At 35.1% G+C, this 24,756-nt stretch overlaps 1 protein-coding gene across 2 annotated transcripts in view; it reads left to right on the top strand.

Annotated features, from left to right (window-relative positions):
* The window catches only part of UNC13C (unc-13 homolog C), a 533,240-nt gene that overhangs the window by 426,225 nt on the left and 82,259 nt on the right, over positions 1-24,756 (top strand). For both annotated transcript variants that reach the window (XM_045555386.1, XM_045555388.1), the window contains 3 exons: positions 3,669-3,746; positions 7,863-7,940; positions 21,489-21,577. In XM_045555386.1, coding sequence (XP_045411342.1) covers positions 3,669-3,746; positions 7,863-7,940; positions 21,489-21,577 — 245 coding nt within the window. The remainder of the gene's footprint in view (positions 1-3,668; positions 3,747-7,862; positions 7,941-21,488; positions 21,578-24,756) is intronic.

Genomic DNA, 24,756 nt, shown 5'->3' on the forward strand with positions numbered 1-24,756 from the left:
GCCACAGCCAGGTGTGCTGGGGACCGCAGTTTTAGAAGATTTAGCATTCTAAAAATGGAATTTAAAGGGACAATTTGTTCTTACTAAAGAGTATGTAGGACTAATAAGGTACCAAAAAGTGCTTCCAATTTCATATCGGGAACACTCAGGAGCTGTGAGGAGTGATACAATGGCATGTGAGTAGTGAATATTCCTATGACTACACTGCTGCTCTTGACAAGTATAGGTAGTTTAATTTTAAAAGGAGATATGAAGTAGAGACATTTTAAATATTACTTAAAAATGAAAAAACAAATATTGAGTCCTGGGTATGAGCCTGGCTACCAGGTGCAGGAGGTTCTGTGGTGAATGAGACACACACATTCCTATTCTTTGTTCTCTAGGAACCTAATCTTAATTAAAAAAAATAATAATGACAATCCTTTGAGGATTATTTTAGGCTAATTACTTTATAGACATTGTCTTGCTTATTCTTCACAACCACCCCATTTATTTTCCCTAAATTTTCAAATGATGAAACAGACTCAAAACGTTTAAACCACTGAAACAAGGCATGCAACTAGCATTGGTATGGATGGAATGCTTTTAACCACTAAGCTATACTCCCATCTCATCTGGTGTAATCAGAAATCAACTGGCAATAGGGAGAATAGACTGTCATCATTTATATTTACCCTTAAGGCCAAACCTATGCATCTGTGGGGGAAGAAATGGAGGACACTCTCTAAAGTTGCATGTGTTAAAATACAGTACATAAAGCGTTCAAGTCACATTTCTAATGTTGTTCAAGTGATATGATCATCTTCTTGCCCTCCTTGCATTGTTCTAATACTATATTGTTCCCTGGATAAAAAGTTAATGAAAAGATGAATTTTGAACCAGAGTTCTTATCTTACTGATCATAAGAGCAATACACTAGATGGGACAGCTGGAAGTATTTACACTATATGTAGCCCACTCCTACTAGTGTGACCTTAGCTCAGGAAACCACAATGGCTCTATCTGAATAGTTGACATCCATCCCACTCACGCTCCACCAGTAGCTGCATGTCAAATCAGAACTGATTTAGGCTGGGAGATATTTTAGTCATCCTGTCTGATCCTTTAAATGCTGCAGAATCACTGACTTTACTGCCACAGTCCCATTAGAATTTAATCTTATTTAATTTGCAGCTCTTGGAATAGCAGTTCTTTTGCTGTATCCATAGAAGAGGGCTCTGCACCTCATGACTAGCTCTTCATATAAGCTGTGTTTTATAACAGAACAAAATGCAAACAGCCCCTGCTAGGCTGTCTGTTGCCTCTCCCTCTGCACTATCTTCACTTCTGAAGACCAGCAGTTCCCCAAAGATAGAATCATGACCTAAGCTCACACACCCAGGAGTCCTGTCTTCCAGGCCTTGTCAGCTACCCCTTCCATCAGCAGTTCTCTTTTAAGAGTTACCTCCACTCTGCCATGCATTAGTTAGGACAGTGGTTCTCAAACTTAGCGTGCATCAGAATCACCTGGAGGCTTGTTAAAACACTGCTGGGGCCCACCTCCAGAGTTACTGACTTGTAGATCTAAGATAGGACCAGCGCATTTGCATTTCCAACAGATTCCCAGGTGATGCTTACGCTGTTGCTGATCCCAGAATTACATTCTGAGAACCAATAACTTAAGAAATATGTCATACGCAGCTACTTATTAGTATGAAAGAACCAATGTCTGGTAGTGATTTACTTAGTTGAATAAATTAGGATGATATTTTGAATTTGCCCCTAAAATGTGCATTGTACGTTCTCATTCAGGTATACTTTTTACATTAGTAAATAGATGGGGGTTATCACAGCAGTGTACCTGTAACTCTTATGGGAACACAGTCTTAAACTACATCCTACATGACTGTGTACTTTTCCTTACTTGTAGCTCATCCTGGCTTGCTATCCTTGGCATTTGTAGATTAGTGGATATGAGATCCCAGAATCAGTTGTCTCTAAACAGAAATTCAAGGGACTGGGCGGGGGGCGGACCTATGAAATAGAGCCAAGCTGTAGAGCATGGGGGATACCTTGAGAATGATCATAAATGGATGTCCAGATTCCCCTTTCTTCTTGGGGGAAAAAAGCTGTTCAGTTAGTCACCCAGCAGGTATCTAAATGATACTGGGTTATAGAGGATTTTCATGCTGTCCAAACTTTATCTTAAGCAAGTTATAATGTTTGAGTTATAACAATCTCCTAAAGTCAGGATTATGGGTTACATTTGTTTTTGTTTTTGCAATACATTAAAATGATTCTGAAAGTTTAACTGTCATTAAGAAACTGCAAATTGAGAGTAATGTTTGTATGTACATATGAATTAGTACTCCCTCAGGTAAGCTCCAAGTAATTCAACATTATGTCTAAAGTAAAATTTGAAGAGACACATTTAAAAAATAGTATGATCAGCCAGCCATCTCTTTTCCTGGATTTATTGGTCTGCTGCTTGATAAGATTTTATATTTTTCAAGGCAGACTTTCTAAATAAATTGATGCCTGTTACCATATTACTATATCCTTCTACAAAGTATCAACTTTCTGTCTGCATGTTATCCCTAATTTCAGCTTCTCATTGTGATTTTAAAAGTCTATAAAACAAGTTCATAGTCAATTTGGTGAATTCACCTTTATAGATTAAACATCTCTTTTTCAGGTTACTCCGTGGAGTAGCACCCCCAGTAGATTTTGAGCCACTAAAAAAATTTAGACAAGTTTGTTGTACACAAAAGAAAATAAAAAGCTTTTTGTCTTTGCCTTTCTACAAAAAGAGACAACATATTTCTTTCATTGATGCTTTATCTCACCTAAGCAAATCACATCTACATGTGGTTTACTATAATTCAATCTATGTGTAAAAGCAGTAGGATGAAAACTCAATATATCTTTAAGTAATTGAAATAAAATTTAATGAACATGGTTCATTTTTCTCTGTTTTGTATAATTAATAAAAACAGAGGACATTCTTAAGCTCAGGAATAGTTGTTAGAGAGCAAAAGAAAATATAGAATTAAGACGAAAAGGACAGCAAGAGGGGAAAGATAAGGCAATATTTTTAGCAAATAATGTGTTACTAAGTAACTTAATAAACAAAAGATAAATGAATTGAGGGGTAGAAATAGTGTAATGTAACAAAAGCTGAAATTTTAGTTTTTAAGAGGTGGTTTTTGATATTACTCAGTATGACGCAGTATCATAAGAAATTAGTGAAAATAGTCATAATTAATTGATGTGCACAGGAATGCTCTGACCCCACTTACAAACAAGGTATTTAGGAACATTGGAGAAAGTTCAGAAAATGACCACCATGAAGAATTTTGGCGTGGTAGGTAGGAGGGGTGGGTAGGGACTAGAAACCATAAGAAATGATTCAAAGCATAAGATATTTATTCAGGGAGTGAAGTGGGGCAAGCATTAGAGATCATTCCATAATAAGTATCTAAGAATAGAGGAGGTTGCCGCAAGAGGTCGATGTATCTTCTGAGTAAAGTTAAGATCCTTTTTGGCAATGGCATAGATTGAATCACTGAATATGGCCCCCTCTCAGCTGAAAAGACATATGAAAAGTTTGCCTGACTTAGCATTCACCTGGATAGCAGTATGTGTAAAACCACATACCTGGATAAATTTCACAATGTTTTCTTTCTTAGACCATCAATAAAGTGCTGCTCCAGTATGCTGCAATTGTATCAAGCGATTTCAGTTCATATTGTGATAAGGAAAATGTGGTAAGTAAAAATGTCTCTACTTTCAAGTATCCATCAGTTGAGATTTACTTTTTCAAACTGTGCATAAGCAAGAGAAATTGTTTACTTTATGTTTTCATACAGGATGATCAAAAATAGAGATCTCAAGAAAATGTTTGAAAACTTTTCTAGTAGTTTTGAGCTGCATTTAAATCACAGGAAGGTTGAGTGTCTTGACATAGCCAACTTGTGGTTTTCCATATTGTTAAGGAAGAAGACTAGCATAAATAATTGAAAACTCACATAACCATAAAATATTGGAGATGAAAACTGGGTAGTTAAAAATTAGATAAGTATTGGTACCAACTAGTTTCATTTTGACACCAATACTAAAATTAGTATAATTTAGTCTTTCAGTTTTCAAATAAATTGAGAAGGATGGTTAATTATGGAATGATGCTGATTTCTACTCATAATTATTAATTTAGCCCTTTTTTGATGATTGGGGAAATATTTATAAAATCCAAATGAGTACTCCAACTTAATAAAAGACATAAAGAGAAGCAAGATAAATTGAAGTTACTTGGAATATAATCAGTGTTATTTTATGATGGAAGGAGAAAGCTTTCTTATTCAATCTGTAATATTAGGAGAAATATGTTGGCAACATTGTACAAAGTTTAAAAAAGAGCAGCACATAAAAAAACAAGTGTTTAAAAAATAAGTACGGTATTTTTTAGGAGAAAAACCAATCTTTTCTCCCCTCAAAAAATCAGCCAGTCTACACAAATTCTAAAGAAAGCTACTGGTCTTCTCTCTGAAACCTCATTTACCTCTTGATGACAGTTCATTAAGATAAGTCCTAAGGATTCTTGAGAATTCCAAAATATGCCTCTTTCCCTTAAATTAATATGCTGCCCAGAAATTTTGTTAGAATTTCCAGACATCTTAGCAGCGATTTTTAATTGCCATTGTTTATAAATATTCTAAAAGCATGATAGAGTATTTATTTATTGAAAACATATATTTCTAATTAAATGACAATACATATCTAAAGTGTTATATTGAAAATCCAAACAGTGTCTGATAATTTCAGAAGAAATTCTATTTATATTATGATAGCCAAATTGAAGATTTTGAAAGTTGACTGTGAACTACTAAGGCTAATTTCTGCCATTCAGAAAGGAAAATTAATTTTTAAAAGTGCCTGGAGACTTCTACTTTATGTATTATTAATAACATTCTATATTATAGTTTGTATTTAAAAAATAAAGATGAAAATCATAAATCAATAATTATTATATTATTCTATGTACTTTTTCTGTATGTTTTATACTTTTAAAAATTAAATTTCATAAAGAGAAAAAAAAATCCCTGCAAATATTATAGCACAGGAACTTTCTTTTCCTTCCCTTACTGCCTTTGTTCTATAATTACTCATATGTTGACCAGCCTTATACTCTTTTGCTTAAATGCCAAGTATCATTTTAGCTTTTATAAAAGAATATCACTTAGCTATTTGGTTTATAATTTCAGTTGAGAAAAGCTGAAGTGCTTTTGTATATTTGCATAAGTACATGTAACTATTACTGCAGATAGATTTCAATATCAAGACCATTGAAATTTGTATACCAAACTTTCTCAGTATATCTATTTCATCTGCAAATTGAGCTAGAAACTTCTAAAGATAGATAGATATCATTTAAGATATGACCATAACATTTGATTTCTCAGGGGTCAGAATCAAAGACCAGAGTTAAATATTAATAAAACATCTACCTTAGCATAATTTTTTTTTACTGTGACATTTTAAATTGGAAATAGGTCAAAACATTTTCATCCATTTTACTCCACATTTCAAAATATAGCAAGGTATTACTATTGAAATCAGAATTACTTTATTTTGAATAATTTTTAAATCTTTTGCAACAAAGAAACACTTTAGCCTTGTAGAAATGGCCCCAGTCCAAACAAAACTAACTTGCATATTCACCATATTTCAGGTTCCTAAGTTTGTTCCATCATGACATAAAATGAAATGCACATTTTTAGAAAAAAGTCAAAATATATGAATAAGAAGATACAACTTAACTTCAAGCATGAGTTATTTTATCTTACTAAACTCTTCAATAAGCAATATGTCTGCATCAGTTACTATTCGCTTTACTATAGTTTTCATTTTTTGCATTTACTATACAGTTGTTTAAAGGATGGTTTATGATTAAATTTAAGGTATATTTGTATAATCTAGGTCTCAGTAGTGATTCCACAAACCGTTTCAATAAAATTAAATTTTGAACATTTCAAGGTCAGAGAAAGCTTAATGAAAGGGGAGAGTCTCATATTTATTTTCATCTCCCTCCAGATAACGACGTCTCTTTTTTTTCTGTAGCCTTACTTGGGATCAATAGCAATCCATATCAAGTGAGCCCAACTGTCTATGTTCATTTTGTTCTTAGTAGCTCTTTTTCATCAGAAATGATCATATTAAGAAGGCTTGACAGCGGCCTTTAATTATAAAGCTAGTACCAAAGTACCGTTATATGTGCCAACAAAAAGAAGCTTCAGTGCTAATATCAAATAATTGCAGAAGATTCTACCCAGCAGACTTAGACCCATGCATGGGCAGAAAGGTGATAAAATATTTTCATCCATGTAATCTTCCTGCTTCTCATTATAAGTCTCATGGTCTTACTTTGACCTTGGATTTCTCCCTAGTAGGACTTCCCAAATTCAAACCATATCTTCCTCTTCTACAATTAAAAAAGATACCAGTGACCCTATTTCTTAGTGGAAAAATTGTCTCTTGGCTCAGTTTGTGGACTTTGGGTCAAGATGCTGAATTTCCTGAACATTCGATCATATTTAAGGACTAAGTAGCTCTCAATCAAGGCTAGAGATCAGAATCATTTGTGAAGCATTCTGATTCAGCTTACTAAATCAGAGTCTCTGGGGGATAAATCTCAGATATCTGTGTTAAAAAATAAAACTTAAACAACTGGAGTCAAGGGAACAGAAGTTGAAAATTGTTTTCGTAAATTGAAGTTAGTATGTGGTCACTGTAAGAGTCCACTAGAAAGTTTTTCAAAGACCAGTAATGTGGAAAGCAATAATAAAATCTTCCCATTGATGAGAGCTAGCACCTCTCCAACATCCCATGAGTCCTTCACATGACTCTCTCTGATTCAGTATTGGCTTATTTCCCAGAAACTTGGAAGATATATCCATTTTCCTTTCTTTCTTTTCTCTTCCTACTGGCTCTTAGGAATCAATGTACAGCAAATATTAAATGATTCTGTATTCTGAATTCTGTTTTCCAATTATAAATTAATTTTTCTATCCTAAGTTCACATCTAGTTCTGTCACAAAGCTTTACATTTTGTTATTTTTATATTTCTGCTTCCTTGAAAACAAGTGGAGAAACATTTTTGAAGCACGTATTACACATAAAGTGCTATACAGTAATCGGGGAATAAGAAAAGCAGAAAAAGACACAGCAGCATGTACAGTGTATTTAAGTTTAGCTGGTGAGACAGTGAAAATCAACTCAAATATAAAGTAATATAAAACAAATGCCAAGTGAGTGATAAAAAAATAAAATCTAGGAAAGGGAAAGCTCTAACCTTAGTGATCTAATTCACATAAGCAAAGAGGAAAATGAGAAGGGAAACACGGATTAGAGCTAGAAACAAAAGGCCTTGAATCCCAGCATATGGTCTTTATCTACAGCCAGAGATCTCATTAGAAGTATTTTTTTTCTTTTTTCTTTTCTTGGATTTAAAAAATTCAGATGGTGTTTTCATTTTTAGATAGTGAAATAACAGAAGAATTTAATCTGTCACAAAGTAAATCTATGAAAACAGAATATGGTTAATTTCTAAGTATGAAATGCTATAATGTTAAAGGTAAAAGAAACTTATGTAGCAAGTCTGAAATGGTTTATTGTCTGGGTATGTTATTAAATGTAATTCCCCAAAGTGGCATTTTATTTTTCCTTTTCCATTTTTAGCTGTTAACAACCATAATGATGAAATAGCAGAATTATTGTATTTACCAGATATAATAAGATGTCAGTGACTACCACTTTTAAGTTAAACTCATTCAATAACTTAATATATAAATATTACTCACAATACTCTTCTTTTTCTTTATTTAAAGCCCTGTATCTTGATGAACAATATTCAGCAATTGCGGGTCCAGCTGGAAAAAGTGTTTGAATCCATGGGAGGAAAAGAGGTGGGTATGTTTTGATGCCTACATTTACCAAATACCTACTTAGAGATCATTAGCAGTGAATCTCTTGCTATAGAAAGCATATTAATCGAGTTTTTACATGGTTTAGCTAAGAACATGAATTGATAATAATCTAAAATCTCATTAACAACTAAAATGATTATTATGCACAACAGAACACTTTTAGCAAATACATCAGAAGTGTGAATGGGAGATGGGAGGAGTAAGATAGCCAGTAGCCCTGTGTGTGTATGTGTGTGTGTGTGTGTGTGTGTGTGTGTGTGTGTGTGTGTGTGTGTGTATAATCAGATATACACAAATATATATGCTAATGATCTATAAAGTTCCAAAAATTGTAAATGTTTTTTGCTGTCTTGTACAATGTCAGTTTTATATCTGTGTTTGTTCTGATATATGCTTTGTGGTGTTAGTGTTTTTTTTTTTTATGTATCAGAGGTTTATTTTTCACATCGAAAAAGTTCTGTCAAAAATGTGTTGTGTGCTGTGTCTGTAATGTGTCATGTCTTTGTCCAACATCTTTGACTTGCAATTCCATGAGCAGAAGAAAGAAGGAGAAAGATTCTTTTATGAGGTTTGTGATAGTAAGCATCTTATCCTTTACCTGGCTGTTTCCCGACACACACACCTAAAGACCATTGCACTTCTTATTCTCATTTGCTTGTTTGGAACAGACAGACAGCAAAACACTAGCTGTGCACCTGCCTCTTCCTGCCTGCCAGAGTCTTTTCTTGCACAAACTGATGTGAGCATCTGGGGACTGAGGACTGAAGAAGGTGCTGAGAGGGAGGGTCATAAAGCCCCCGTCCCCATGAAACAATCCTACGGGTGGCTGTGTCAAGAATATGTAGATGGATATTTCTATTTAAGATTTGTTTACATTGTTCCTTACTGTGACAAAGGTTATGAGAGGCACGTAAACCTAGGTTGGACTTCAAAGCAAATATCCCTTTTATTTCTAAATTTACGACACTGCAAATGCTTCTTTTAAGATTGGCCTCCTCACATGTGATTTTGCTCTAAACCCCAAGGAGACATTTATACATTTCCCCCAATGTCTATTTCCTTTTCAGTCTTTTGAAAAATGGACTTGCCATTTAGCATCGCTCAGATAAGAAGCACTAGGATACAGGTGTGATGGTGCAAAACTTAAAAAAAAAAGAAAGAAATTTTATAAGCAGTGCTTCCATTGCAATCTCAGTTTAATTTGTATAAAATAAAGCTTCATTCCCTAAAGTATGTTAATGCTTTTTGCAAGGTCTGAGAGCATCAATCTCATTTGAAAATTCTTCTGCTGAATTAGGTGAACGCAAGCAATTGGGGATCATAACTCGAGATTTCCTTTTTAATTTTAGTGATGTTTTATATTCAGACTTTAAGTCCACTTACTGTTTAGAAAAGTAGTGCAGAAATTATTGATTTCTTGTGGGAAATACTATCTCCTTTCAGTGAATTTTAAAGACCACAAATCATTTAAGAATAAGTTCTATTTAAAATATCACATTTCCAGAAATTTGTCCTTATGCTACTACTATTTCTTGACTATTCTGTGTTTGAATTTTAATGGAATAATATATTGCTGAGCTGAATTTAATCAGACAAATTAGGAAAGATAGACCAACCAGACAAATCAGACCTGTACTTAAAGGAAACTTTATTGGTTAAGCCACATGCTAACTAAAAATGTCAAAAGGTGGCTTGTTTACCAACCAAAAATAGACTCCTTATTTCAGATAAAATTGCTAGTTTGAAATGTACTGGTTTCACATAATAATTTTAATTGTAAATATATGAGTATATCATAGAACTCTTCTACTTACTGGAGAAAATAATGAAAACAGAAATACTGAGTTTGATGCCTTTTCCTTTTATAATTCTTGCAATGTCTATTCACTAAACTTCTCAGACATAATTTGAAGGTAAAATCTAATTAAATAAATAACTGTAATGAAGTTAATGCCTAGTTTCTAACAATGTAATCTGTTCAAGGGATAGCATTGACCCTAGCTCCTTTCTTTTCCTACATTTAAATATTTTTCATCTCCTTCTTTCCTCTCTTTACTCTGATATCCTATCTCTTTTATCTCTTTCTCTATGCATAATTTTTTTCTCTTATCCTCTTGCCTTTTCATCTCTTATCTTCTATTGCTAAGGAAAAGCTTTAGGCAGGCCCAGTCAGCATTGACATAGGGATTTATGAAATGTCAGGAGGAAGAAAGACCAGAATCCAAGTTTAAGTGTAATATGCTTCCTCCCAGACAAAAATAAGATTAATTAATACAGACTTATGTTACAGTTGCTGGTTGCTACACTCAGCCTCCTCTAGGCAGCAGAATTGCAAAATAATAGGCAGAGTTTTTCTAATACAGTTATCTATATATGGCAGTATCTAAGAGGATTCCTTAACTTGGGGCTTTTGCAAAGATGAAAAAGGATTTGATTAAAAATGAAAAAATTCATCCTTTGATATGAGAAATATATACAGCACTTGATACAGACATGTTCAATGGCCTTTAAAGGTTATACAATATGTACTAATGCCAATTCCCAGTTTTCTCCTCACAGTGGAACTGGTTATAAAACCTTAACTGGTATTGCCAAGAGAAACTTTCTAGCCTACACCTTATTCTTCTTCTTTTAAGAGTATCTTATTATGTTGCCCCTTACTTTTTGTGCTAGGTTGTGAACTTCTTGCTACAAAAATTAAATAGCAAATGGTTGCTTGTGCATTTGCTCAAAATAGTTTCTGATGTCATGCGTTTACTAGTTGGCTTCTAACAACAACATTGCTTGCCTCCAATACTATCTGCAAAGTGCTGGCCTCTTGCAGGCATGGTTGCATGATGCTGCAGCTCTCTGCTGCTTTAACCCATCAGAGTGTTGTTGGGGCAGTTGTTCATTTTTACAGGATCAGCCTCTTTTCCTTCTGAAAACAGAAGGATTGTTTAAAACGTTTTATTTTTATTATTATTTTTTTTTTTGGTGGAAAAATCTGCTTTCTCTATGGAGTCCAGGATGAAAACATGGCCTAATGCTATGACAATGTTGGGATTATGTTATTGACAGTGACTCCAAAAGCAGTCACTTAAGCAATCACTGTTAAACAACTGCACACACAATATCCTGTGGGTCATGTCAGCACATTTATTTTCTAATGCCCTATTTAGGAAAAAAAATCAAAATACTAGAGGAAATCGCTAAATTTCTTCTCCCATAAAGTGACTTTCCAACACACTTCTCTGCATACAAATCAAGAGCATGTTTTGGCATAACATTTTTAATTCCTCTAGAGAACATTTAAAAAAAAATCTCCTAAACCATGAAGAAATACTAACCTCTAGGAATGAGGTCCAGAGTCTGTTTTTATTTTTTTTAAAAGCACCTCAGGTGATTTTTTTTACATGGATATAGTTTCAGAAATCACTATACTAAAACAGATAAAGTAGCCAACCCAGACTTACTTACGAGACTTACTTGAGCTAGCAATTAAATTATTTATACCACCATCCTCATACTGCAGTACCTGTCCCTTTATAATACAATAACAGCAAAAGGATTATCAGGATGATGTGTAATAATTTTATTCTTTGGTGGATGATTATTTTATTATCCTGCAATAGCTCAAATAGCTCAAAAGTAAAACATATATTTTAGCTTATATTATTTTAAGAGCTTAATTGTTTTATGAGTATAATTCAGTGTATATCAATTGCAAATAAGTACTTAGTGTGTGTTCATTTTTGTGACAAAAACATATTGCTACAGCCTACCGTCCATGGAAAGGACTTATTTATAGTTCCTTGATCTGTAATCTAATTTGTACAAGTATATGAAAAAGAAAATTAACTAATCCAAAATTTAATTTCTTTTCAGGAAGTCATAAGATACTGGTTATGAAACTCTACAGAACTTATGTTGTAGTAATTGATTTAGAAAATGCATTACTCCTTTACATTATTGTATTGGTACAATCATCATGGTAGAATCTGAAGTTCACCACAGCCTGCTAACTATTGATAATACTTCAAATTCTATTATAGTTAGCCATTATTAAAACATTTAGGGGAAAGGGAGGTTGCTTGTTCAGCTAAATTCTTTCACTCTGCTGACAAGGCAGACAAATTATAATAGGTACAAGGATAATGCTGTTTTTATTGACATGTCTTGACATGTCTCAAAAAAGGATTGAATCTTCTGACTCGTCTCATGGTGGTAAAATTTCCTATGAGAGTAACTCTCACATATGTCCAGGCTGAAAAGGGCCAAGGACTCTGGCCCGCAGGCCCATTGTCCTAAAAATGTGTATATTTTAATGAGCAATTTAAGTATTCTTTTGTTTTCTAGATGCCTATCTATATAACTTTTAATTTTTAATGGTTAATTTAATATGTCAATTAGAAATTGCCTCTGATTGCCCAAAAGTGTGTGTATGTAGCTCATTGAAATTCATTTTAAAACCTATTAGCCATATGGACTCAGTCATTAGCTAGGAAACTCTAAACCAGAAAGGAAAGAAATTAACCTCCATTATTTTTCACTTGACACTACCCTCTCAACTTTATACATGCTGAGGCAACAGGGAGTTGAAGATCACTGCTTTAACGGAAATAATGCTCCATGCCAGTAGTTCTTGGACTTCAGCATGCATCAGAACTACCTCTGAGCTTATTAAAACACACATTGCTGAACTTCACCCCCAAGGTATTTGATTCAGTAGGTCTGGGTCAAGTCCCAATGATTTACATTTCTAACAAATTCCTAGGTTGGATGCTATTGGTCTGGGGAACACACTTTGAGAATGATTGCCATATGCTTTTAGAAAACAAAGCAGATAATTAGAAAATAGCCTAAAATACATCTTTGTCTTATCTTGAGCCACTCCTAACAGGCCTAATTTCTGTGTTTTGAATCTCGAGGACACACGAGAGTCACCGTGTTTGAATGGACATCGGGACAGCGTACAAAAGAGCAGGCAAATATTTGTATTAAAGAATATAATAATCCCAAAATATAGGGAGTCAATTTGCAGTCATGTACAAAAATGGGAGCATTTTGTTTTATTATTCTGGGCTTTAGGCTTACATTTTATATTTAATCTTATAGAAGGAGGTGTTCTAGTTGTACAGAGGCTAAACTTTATGTTGAGGTTTCTGATAGGTCTCACTTTTTCTCCTTAACATAAATAGAGATAAGTTACTAGTTAATAAATTAATGAGAATCGATCTGTTGTTTTTATCTTTTTCAGCAAATAAATAAATTGTAGAATAAATTAAATTATAAAATATATATCAGAAATAGATAATAATTTCAACTAGTCACATTATATCATTTTTTCAGTTCATAAGTTGCCTCGTAGCAATTTGCAGAGTTTTTCCTGTTGAGTTTAAGAATCCATTGTTACCTACTTATATTTACTATATCTGTTTAAGTAGGCAATAAGATCTTTTAAAAAATGCCTTTGGCTTCAAGAAGCTTACAAGTAGTAACGGACCTTATAAAACAGCAATTAGAGCAGAGATACCTTTTAGCACGTAATGAAGGATATTAAGAAGCCAGATGGTGAAGGTCTGTCTGGGTACTGTAAGCACCTCTTCCCCTTGAGGTTGCTGTATGAGAAACAGAGGTCAAAGCACACTGAACATGAAGTCAGAGTTTAGCCCTTCATTAATTCATTCAACAAATATTTATTTTCCCAGCACCTATTATGAGCTGTAAATTTTACTGGGCACTAGAGATACAATCTTTACTAAGATGCAGACCCCACCCTCAAAGAAATGCAAGGTCATGAAGGGGAGTCAGAACAATTAAAGATATAAGGTTTGTGGGAGAAAAGCGACAACACTTTCTAAACGTGAAGATATCCTTCAAATGAAAGCTGTGATTGTTGTATCTTATCCCACAACAATTCACAGAATGAATTCATACCTTTAGCCTCTTATCGTGTAGATAAAGCTCAAAGATGAGATGTCATTTGGCTGAATTCAGTCAAAGCAGTCAGTTACTTTTAGTTTCATAGCACCGATAACAAGGAGAATTCAGTGTTTGAAGCGCTGGCCTTTTATTTTGGCAGCATGCAGATATTGCCTGGTTTCTTTCTCCTCCTAACTGTCTCTCCAGTTAGAGTTAACAAATTGGATTTAATAGAAATTAAAAGAAGAATGAGGGCCAGAAAGGCAAATTGTACTGAAGTGATTTAATAAACGTGATTAAGAATCCAGCACTACTACCACATTAAGTTCAGCTAACTGCTAAGGCTGTAAAATTAAGAAAAGGTGCTACTGGGGAGATTGAGAGGTTTCTGGGCCAGCAGTCCATGTCACGGTGAAAAGACAGGCCTAAGCAGGTGCTGCTTGTTAACCTCATTCCCCAGAGTGTTTGAGAGAGATCATAGGTTGCTCACATACGGCTAAGTCTCTTTAACCTCTCTAAAACTTGAGGACAGTGGATACATGCCACAGCCAGGAGGGAGAGAAATAGAGTTTCGCTGCCGTCTTCTGCAGTAAATCTACTTCATTATCTTGTGATTGCTTATTCCTGCCCTAACAAACCCTAAATCAATGTAGTCATTAGTAAAACTTAACTTTTTTAACCCAGTCCATCTCCCTCTTCTGCTTGGCAGAGTAGTCCTCCAGCCCATTGTGTTAACAGCTCACTGAGGGCATTCTGTCCCCCCCAGCATTTGACGTTGTTCAACAGCTACTGAATTCAGTTAACTGAGCAGACCACATTCCCATTGTTGAACAGTGGTTCATTACAGATGCAGGAATATGAACCAACAGCCAAATTGGAAAGACAGTAGGACAGGGGGAAAAGGCAGCATTTATAGAATACAATTCTAAATATAAAATGTCTTATTTCTTCTATTCCTGAGTTACTCCTACTCTGTCCAGTTTCACAGTTAGTCAGCCAGTAGATGCAGCTAATAAGGCCTAAGTTCCTTTCCAGGCATTATTATACTTGAGGATGTTTGCTTTCTTAATGAACATTTTCAGAAGAGAGTTTCTTGAGACGAAATGGCTTCTAAGAGTGTGGTTCTTCAATCCCCATGTGGTTCCAAAAGCATGACACATTACTGGGCTTTGGTTTTACCCACCTGTAAAAAGGAAGAAGTTGAACTATGTGATTTCTGAAGCTCATTCTTTTTCTGAAATTCTGTGGTTATAGGACAAAAACCTTGTTAGCAATGCATAAAGTAAAGGTGTGACAGTGTATATTGGTGTAGGTGAGAAAGCAAAAAACTAAACTAAGAGAAAAAAAAGTTACCCATATAAGGCTTGAAGGAATTTAAAAAAGACAATTCAGAGAAATAGAAATAGGAAAATCCAAACTTTGCTATATATTCACTAATTTGAAACTACTTTGAGTGAATTTTAAAAGATAAGGTAATCTTCCCCCCACACCACCACCACCTTAGGTTGTCTAGGCTGAAAAAACATGACATAACTCAAAGGCATTTAGCTGACCTGAAGCACAGTGACAAATTTACAGCATACTCTCTTTAATGAGGATGGGAGACAGCTACTCACATTCAACTGTTTGAAACCAAAAAGTTACAAGCATGAATTTACATAACTGATACCTCTAGCATAATGTTCATGCAAATCTGAATGGGATAAAGAAAATGCCATTATCTGTCTCTGAAAATGGTCATGTAAGTTTTTGGAGAGGATCTCTCTTAAGAGGAATATTAAAAAGAAATAAAAACAACAGCGTAGCCCTGTTAGAGCTGGGACACATTTGTTTGCAATAGAGACCACATACCACAGTATTCATGCTGACACTTTGACACAATACAAAGTGATTTAGGGCGTGTCTTGGAGTGTACCCTACTGCTGGATTTTCTAGGGAACTTTCACTGATTTCTCAATCATATATTTTAAGTTGAACTAAGCATTATAAGATGAATAGACTCTGGTCAAATGGAAGAATTGGAGAAGAATGATCTTTTAAAAATAAAAGAAATAGCAGGTGTCCAGGTAAGATTGGGAGAAATTACTTAAAGCACTTCCCTAGTTGAAAGCCAGCATGAGGGGTAAGCAAGTGCCATGATCACATTTGGGCTTTATTAAAACAACTTTGGGAAGAGTTAAAAGGAAAACGGGAAATAAGAACACTACTTGGGGATGATTGCAGTAGCTTAGATGAGAAAAATACTGAATCAGGAAATGAACAGGAAAGGACAGATGGAGAAAACATTTCAAACATATCATCAATCATATTTGGTATCCCAGTAAATAGGGAAAGAAGAAGATAGAAGTCAAAGATGACTTTCAGATTTCTGCCTTAAATAATTGAAGGCTATTAACCAAATCAGAGAAAACAAGAGAAATAAATAAATTACCCATTTGCAGGTAATGAGTTTTTGTTTTTGATGTGCTGTGATTGAGGTATGTGTGGGCCATCAAAGTGGAAGAGTCTACTAAGCACTCTGGAAAACAGATGTGATGCTCAGGCTTGCTGTTAAGACTATAAATAACAGATTTGGGGGTCATTGGCATATGGGTGGCAGTTGAAACCATAGGTGTGAATCTGATTGCTCAAGGAGTATATAGAGTGAAAAGAAGACTAGAAAAGGAAAATTGGAGGACACTAATATTTAAGGGGTATATAGAAGAAGAAAAGTCAACAAAAACAACCGACAAATCATGGGCAGCTATAGAAGCAATGAAACAGCTTGAGAAATAAACAATATGAATGAAGGTTGAGTAGGGTAAATAAGGCCCTTGCAATTAAGAGATCTTTGGTGGCCTATATGGGAACATTTTAGTGGCATATCCATAGAAGAAGCCACATTGCAGAGGATTAATACATTTAGGAGAGAAGGATGTAGAGTCAACAAGTTTACACTATGCTGTGATCAGTTGGAAGGTCAAGAGAAGGAAAGACATTAGCTAAATGTCAATGAGAAGCAACTTCCAAATAAGTTTGGGTTTTTTGTCATTCTATTTTTTTATTTTAACATAAATGTTATTTGAGCATATTTATATGATGGTATAATAAAATTAATGATAGTGGGATTGAGGAGGGAGAGTAAGAGATAATTTATGGAACAAAATCCAAAAGGAAGAACCAACAGCATTGGTTGACCAGCATTTTTCTTGGAAATGAGGCTTTCTTTTTCATAGAAATTGTGATGAAATTTGTATTTATTAAAGGATTTAATAAAAAAATATTGAAAAGACTGTGAAACCCACTAGACTAAAGATCGGATTATGGACCCTGGAAAGAGAAAGGCCAGGAAGTGATCTTCCTTCCTGGTCTACACTTCTTTAGACAAGCGCATAATGGAACCCTAACATTGATGAGCTGAACCCAAAGACAGACAGCCTAGTAGCCTGTAGAAAAGGAAGGAAATTAGATAGTAATAAATACTGTGGAGAAGAAATTAAATTCAAAGTAAAGATATTTATCTTCTTTCACGCAAAGTCTTTATTGTTCAAGACTTTGTACTGAGCTATCTGAAGAGTTTAAATGCCACTTTGCAACCTATAGTTATAACTGTGGGGCGAGAGCTTGAAGATCAGTTTAACAATTCCTGTTATAAGAGGGTGAAATAACAGCTATTCTCTTTAGTTTCCTAGGGAAAGAGTTTGTGCTAGAAAACAAACAAGAAACATGCAGAGTGGGTGTGGTAACCACCGTATTTCCTGAACCCAATAAATATCAGGGCATAATCTGACATGGTCTGGCAATGAGACAAATATTTGACATCAGGATTAACCTGATAATGCTAGAATATGTGGTTGCTAAGGAATGAAAGATTTCAAAAGCAAAGGTATCCTATTAATAGTCAATATTAACAGCAAAGTGTCAGTCCAAGGAGAAGCAGTATTCTGGATATTAGGACTGCTCCAGTGAAGGAATCTTTTCCTGCTCTGTCAGTCCTTAACCCCTTCTTCAAATATTTGGTAAATGCCTATGCATGCAGGGCACTGGGACAGGCACCCAGGATAGAAAAGTAAGATAAAGTTCTGTGGAAGAGGTAGATTTATGAGAGAGCAATTAGAAGAGAGTGTTGCATACACAGTAATAGCAAAAAGCACAGTTAGTGCAGAGGCTAGAGCTACTAGCTTCCTGGGGCAAGTGACATTTTGGTGAAGATTTGCAAAAGGAGGTGATAGTGAATTGTCTTTTAAAGAAAAGGAAAAGTGAACCTTAATGAAAAGAACTTAAAATATATCTTGCCTACTAGCTATGTCTCCCAAACAAGTTATTTATATTACCACAGCTCAATGGTATAAAATATCTCACTAGTGTAAAAACTTAGTTAATAAGTATATGTGCCTATGGTTTATTCTTGTCATTAGAATCATACTTCACCAGCCCAATATTAATATTTTGAAATCCCAAACGCTTGATAGAATGTTGATAAAATCTACTTTGAAGGCTTTCTTAACATTCAGAATTTGACTTGATATTCATAAATTTTCACTGAGTATATTCCTCTTTACATAGAGCCTTTATTTATTTAGTTACCCAGCCAGCCAATTAAGTTGTTCAGGTACACATGCTAATTCAGTTTCTAACTTAGAATAAATTTATTAACTGTGACTTTTCAACGTTTGAAATTTTTGTTATTTTTTTTCTTTTTGCTTTTAACAATAACTCTGAATAACAACACAAAAAGAAAAAATTCGAGTTAATTTGATGTTATACTACTTAGATAACCAGGCTAAGATCTAAAGCTACCTGAAAAAACAATTAAGTTGACTTTTAACTTTACAAAGAAGCCAATAATTTTTAAAAAATGCTCTTGATAATGTAGGCAGTAAACTCTTAAGTCCCAATTTATTATTTCTGAAAACTTTAGAGATGTTGTAGTAGTAAGGAAAATTTCCTCAATTTGGGCACATAAAATAATGCAGAAGAACTCAAGAACTGGTAATTTTGCTACCTAAAGAGATTGTCTTATAATTAGATGAGTATAATATTTATGCCCATTATTCTCATTTACAAAAGACCTGCACTTTGCAAGAGCTAAACATGTTGGCCCCAGAATTGCTCTGCCTATTTTAATGGTATGATTTGGATCAGATTAACATTAAATACCTAGCTGAAGCTAAAATTTTGATTGATTGATTGATTGATTGCCTGCTTACATGACAAGGACGTTCCATCTGCACCGACTTAGAAACACACCAACATATCAACAAATTAAAACTGTCATCCAATTGTTAAATTGCTATAGTTTAGCAGTTTCACATTTTCAAGTAATGATCAATTATTTAATAAGAAATGTTTGTTCACAAAATATATAACTTGGACTAAAGTAATTTTATTGAAAAGTAGCATAATTTCATCCACATGGCCTATGTATCCATTTTTGTATGACTTTCAAGTCATTATCTTAACAGGTAAGCAAATCACCTCAATGTGTATATCAAACTAATATAAAAACCAAAGCACATTTTAAATAAAAAGCAACCTTGTTTCCTGAATAAAACCCTACTTTTGGAGCCATTTGCCAGGAGGTGGTAGGTGAGGGACAACCACCTATATTCATAAGAAGTGGGGGTCTGAAGAAAACCAAATGGGAGAACTCTCTCTTTTCCTCTTCCTCAACATTTTTATCCGAGTGAAATCAAGTTAAAGTTAAGCCAATAACAAGACAATTTAGTAGAAAACATTCAGCCTGCATGATTCCTTAAGATTGCAGTGGGCAGTCCACATAGGCTTTCTCCTATGCAAAGGGTTAGGGAATTATTTGTTAGGCTAAACATGTTTAAATGCATTATCAGTTTTATGTCTTTTTAAAATAAGTATGTACTATCTAATTGTCTTTCTGAATCACTGCCCTACAACTGGTTATAGTTGAATAGAACTCTTAGAAAGTATGAGACTCAAGGATATTTTAATTTTTCCACTCTTAGAGAAGTTTCTGTTTGTTACAGTGGCCTGTGTGTCTGTGGGCAAGAGCTGAGAGCCTAACTGATTACAGAGACAGAAAAAAGATATAAAGAGTCCAGAAGAATCACACTGGCTCTGATAGACAGGCAGAAACTAACTAAACCTTAAAATCACCTGGATTTGAGTTAAAACTTATGTAAAGGATTGGATTGATATCACCAACAAAGTCTCAGATGCAACTTTTTATTTCCATTCCAATGTTTTTAGTCATATCAATACAACTTAGAGCTACCGGCTATGGAGGCATGTAAATAATACTTCTTCCTAACAGCTTTTTAGTATTAGAAAGTAATCTCAGAGGATTATAAGACTTACGTCCACTGTATACTTTTAGGGACACTTCTTGGTCCTGAATTGGCTCCCAGGACTTTAAGCTGATATTGAGTCCTGTATTTATTTGGTGTCCTCCTTGGATTCTCTTATTTATACTAAGTCATGCTTTAATTTGCTTTATTCCCCAAAGTGGGCTTTATCCCAACCTCTTCTTTTCAATAGTAGACCAGCTTTGGCAAGAACTAAAGAGAGCAATGGTAGGAAACTAAATTTCTGAAGGCTCAGAGGAAGAAGGTTGACTGACATTTCAATTTCAGACAATATTTCAGATTACCCTTTACACGAATTTCTCTCTGCCTGATATAATACAACTATTATAAGTTTTGTGGGGTTTTTTTTTTTGACAATTTACAAAAACACAATTAGCAAACAATATAAACCTTTCTAAGATGATTGGTAAAGTATATGTTGATCCTTCACTTTAATTACAAAAATAAATGCTGCCAAGTTAATAGATTGGTGTGTCTATTTGTTTTTGTTTATTTATAGTACAAGCTATTTTGTAATATTGATTAACATTATTTTAAGAAAAAATCAGATGAAAAGTTGGCCTTTAGAATTTGTACTGTAAGAACAAACATTAAAAATAAGTTATCTCGATCTAATTATTTTTCTTTTGCCCCAAATTGCCTCACAAGCTTAGCCTCAAGCTATAAATAATTGAATGCATAAAGAAAAAATAAAAATTGGAACATTGGCTCTTGAACTTTTGAGTTGCAAATTGTCATTCAGGAAGAGAAGTCAGGCTTGGCAACTCCAAAGAAAAACAAGGGTGCTTGATCCTATCACTTTTAATTCCAAAGTTGGGAAAATATGAAAATACCTTCAAATAAGGCATAGCACAATACTCAAAAATTAATTTTTAACTGAATTTTTATTTTCACTGGGCCTATTTATAGGGATATTAAAGATTGAAATATATTTGAAAGCAACACATATAACACGTATAACATGTTAGCTTTCTAAATTACGAAATTATCATGTTCTGGAGGATATTTTTGTCATGCCTTGCATCCATGCTGTAACCAACAAAGGCTTTGCTATCTATTATAGTTCTTATTTGCATGCATGCCATGCATTTCAATCAATTGTTTTCATATATAAGAACCTTCTGTTTTTTTTTTAATTTCTTACACTTTTGTATTTGGTTTCAAAGACAAAAAAAACAGAAAAGAGGAAAAAGTATTTATGTGTTGTTTGAAGTTACCATATAACAATCGAAATGCTTGTAAAAGAAACAAAGGCATGCCTTCTCAAAACTCCAAAGTAATATTGCTTATGGTCCCTTTGCAGCTAGATCCCGAAGCTAGCACTATTCTAAAAGAACTTCAGGTTAAACTCAACGGGGTTCTGGATGAGCTCAGCGTCACCTATGGTGAAAGGTAAGTGGCCTCAGTAGTTATTATCTAACTGTATTAGGTTTCAGTTCATAATATTCATGCCTCCAGTTCTGTCCCTCTCATCTGGTTCTAAGTTTTAACTTAGAAGATGATGACTAAATCCATTTAACATCGAGACCCAATCTATGCATCATTTTCTCTGAAAAGTCTTTTATGACCCACAATCTAATAGTGATGTCTCACCTTGCACTCCCCAGGACTCTATGCATCCCTCAGTTGTGTAGTGTTTATAACACTGTACTCTACGTTTTGTTTTATCTGCCTCTTTCCCTCACTTTTCTAAATGCTCCTTAAACGCAGAAACCGTACCTCATATATATTTGCAATTCTAATGTTTAGAACTTAGCAATTGGCTATGGAAAGAACAGAGAAAGGGAGGGAGGAAAGGAGAAAAACTTTACGTACACAAGAAGTATGAGTTGTGTTCACACCACACATATCAACATGGTTGCACTTCAGAATAACTGAACCCCAATCCTATACCAAATTAAGTCAGGATTCTTGGTTTTAGGGCTTAGAAATCTGAATGCAACTACCCCCATGGGCAAGAGTTTGGAAACTACTGACACATCTGTATTTGCTTTTCTGTGGTATGGTTCTAAAGAAAGAGATGTTCACCTTCTTTAAAAATAAACTTTATTTTGGTCCTTTAGGAAAAAGCCATCATCTCATCATCAGATGTTAAAATAGATAGGAAAGCAAGGCATCTCTGAAGAAGGTCATTAGTTTAATATAGAATTTACTTTAAATATATGTTCAATAAATGTTGGTGTATTATTTTAAACTATATCTTCAGGTCTCAAACAAGACTATAAAGATTGCTGTTATAAAGAGATAGGTCATCTCTTTGAACACTACGTATCACCTATTGTATTTTAGAAAGGCACACAATTACTAAAGATTTATTGATTAGTAATGGTATGGTATCATTTTTAAATCAGAAAGACTAAAAAGAAAAAGACTCTGGAAGTATCATATTGTTTTCTCAGATACAGGAATGAAGCTCTCTCTCCATTACCAGAGGTGTGTCCATAACCCCCTTGTGCCAAGTGGCATTGTCTGTACGGAGCCTTCCTCCACGGCACAGGTGCTGAGCCGGAGAAGCCCTGCTATGCTGAGCTGAGGGTAGTCGCTGCACTGCTCTGTGTTGTTAGCTGACTTCTGCCTACTTTGGATGGTAATCAGAAATGTGAAGTTTCTGTTTACCTGGAGTTGGATAGGCAGAGATTGTTCCAGAGATGTGGGGCTCACTGGCTCTGACTTGGGGTGACACTTAGTGATGGGGCCTTTGCTCAGCCATTTCAGCCTTGCCTGTTCGTACTCTAGTTGAGAATTAACTGTGGGTAGCAGAAAGGCTATTGCCTTCAACTCAGAAGGCAACATAAGAGATTATTTAGCAAAGTGAGGGGGAGCAAAAGTGGGCCAGGAATAGCTAGAGGTGTTTAGAACTTCATGAGAAATAAGATGACTAAACAGAATAGAAACCAGAATATAAATAGAGAAGCATATTTAAATTACTTTCTGTAAAATATCCAAATCATCTTGATGAACAAGTGCTTTTTATTTTGTTTGAGACGGGGGTAGTATTTAGGTTGCAAAAGGTAAAATATGAATTCTGGACAAACTTCCATTATGGGAGAAGGAGCGATGCCTTTACGAGGGCCCTTGAAGTGCTTTATTAGTATGAAGTCGCTATTTTAGCCTAGATATTGAAACCCGTGGCTACCCAGCATCCATTCCATCATTAGTTTTTTTTTTTTTTTTTTTTGAGACAGAGTCTCACTTTGTTGCCCGGGCTAGAGTGAGTGCCGTGGCATCAGCCTAGCTCACAGCAACCTCAGACTCCTGGGCTTAAGCGATCCTACTGCCTCAGCCTCCCGAGTAGCTGGGACTACAGGCATGAGCCACCATGCCCGGCTAATTTTTTTGTATATATATTTTTAGTTGGCCAGATAATTTCTTTCTATTTTTGGTAGAGACGGGGTCTCACTCTTGCTCAGGCTGGTCTCGAACTCCTGACCTCGAGCGATCCACCCGCCTCGGCCTCCCAGAGCTAGGATTACAGGCGTGAGCCACTGCGCCCGGCCCTAGTTTTTAAATAGGAAAGAATATAGTACTTTGTTCAATTAGGGTTATTAGGGTTATCAGGATAAAGAGGCCACATCTCATGCTTTCCTTATAAAAGAAATAACTATTATGTCTGTGTTGCTATGGCTTTATTTTTCACACTGTCCATCAGGCCTGCATCACACTCTTAGAGTGGGTGAAAAGTCCACAGTGAGCAACGTGATCATGCTGTGAAGTCAAACTGCATAATTTTAGTCTGAGCCCACCCTTCCTAGGGTCTAAATTAGCAATCTAGGGCCTTAAAATTAAGTGCATAATTAACTGCCTGAATCTACTTCATCTTACGTTATTAAAACCCACAATTAAATAATTCTACTACATGCAGCTGTTAGGACAGCTTTGCAATAAGTCAGGGATGAGCCAAACAACATGGGTCTGTTTAGGAAACTGCTTTCCACATAATTGAGACATAAATGTCATACCTTCTGTTCAATCTATGCCCCCACCCCAATGCATTGATTTGAAAATCAGTGCAAAAGTAAGTAGCATTTCAAAGATGATTATTACTACAACCAGCAGGCTCACTGATGACCCAGTGGTAAATCAACTGGTTCAAATTTTCCACTGTTATTTGCCTTCCTTGTCTATTGCCCCAAGTATCTACTACCTATGTCCCCATTAAATACACACTCCACCACGAACACCATCCCCTTCCCCACTTTGCCCACCATCCCTGTTGCCACCCTCCCTTGCAACTATTACCTGACAGAGAAGTCCCAAGGCAGCTCCAGCCAGTTAAAAGCCACATAGTGGAGATTTAGTTTCTCCTGGATGAGAGCTTGGAAGGGAATGTTCCATTGAAGCAGAGAGAGCCAAGAAATGAGCCACATCCACAGGTGCCAGTGGAGATACAAAGATGAGAGAATCAAATACAAATCCCAAGTCCAGAGGGGCAAAAATGGTATTGTCAACAGTAAAGAAAGCCAAGGTGAAGTCAGGAGCCAAAGATAGAGACAGGTCAAACATGATGGTAGAAATAGAATCAGGCCTTGAATAAGTGCTCAAAATGATTGACCAAGGTATTGCTAAATCTG

The sequence above is a fragment of the Lemur catta genome, chromosome 1 (genome assembly GCF_020740605.2).
Source record: "Lemur catta isolate mLemCat1 chromosome 1, mLemCat1.pri, whole genome shotgun sequence".
In the NCBI taxonomy this organism is placed as follows: Eukaryota; Metazoa; Chordata; class Mammalia; order Primates; family Lemuridae; genus Lemur; species Lemur catta.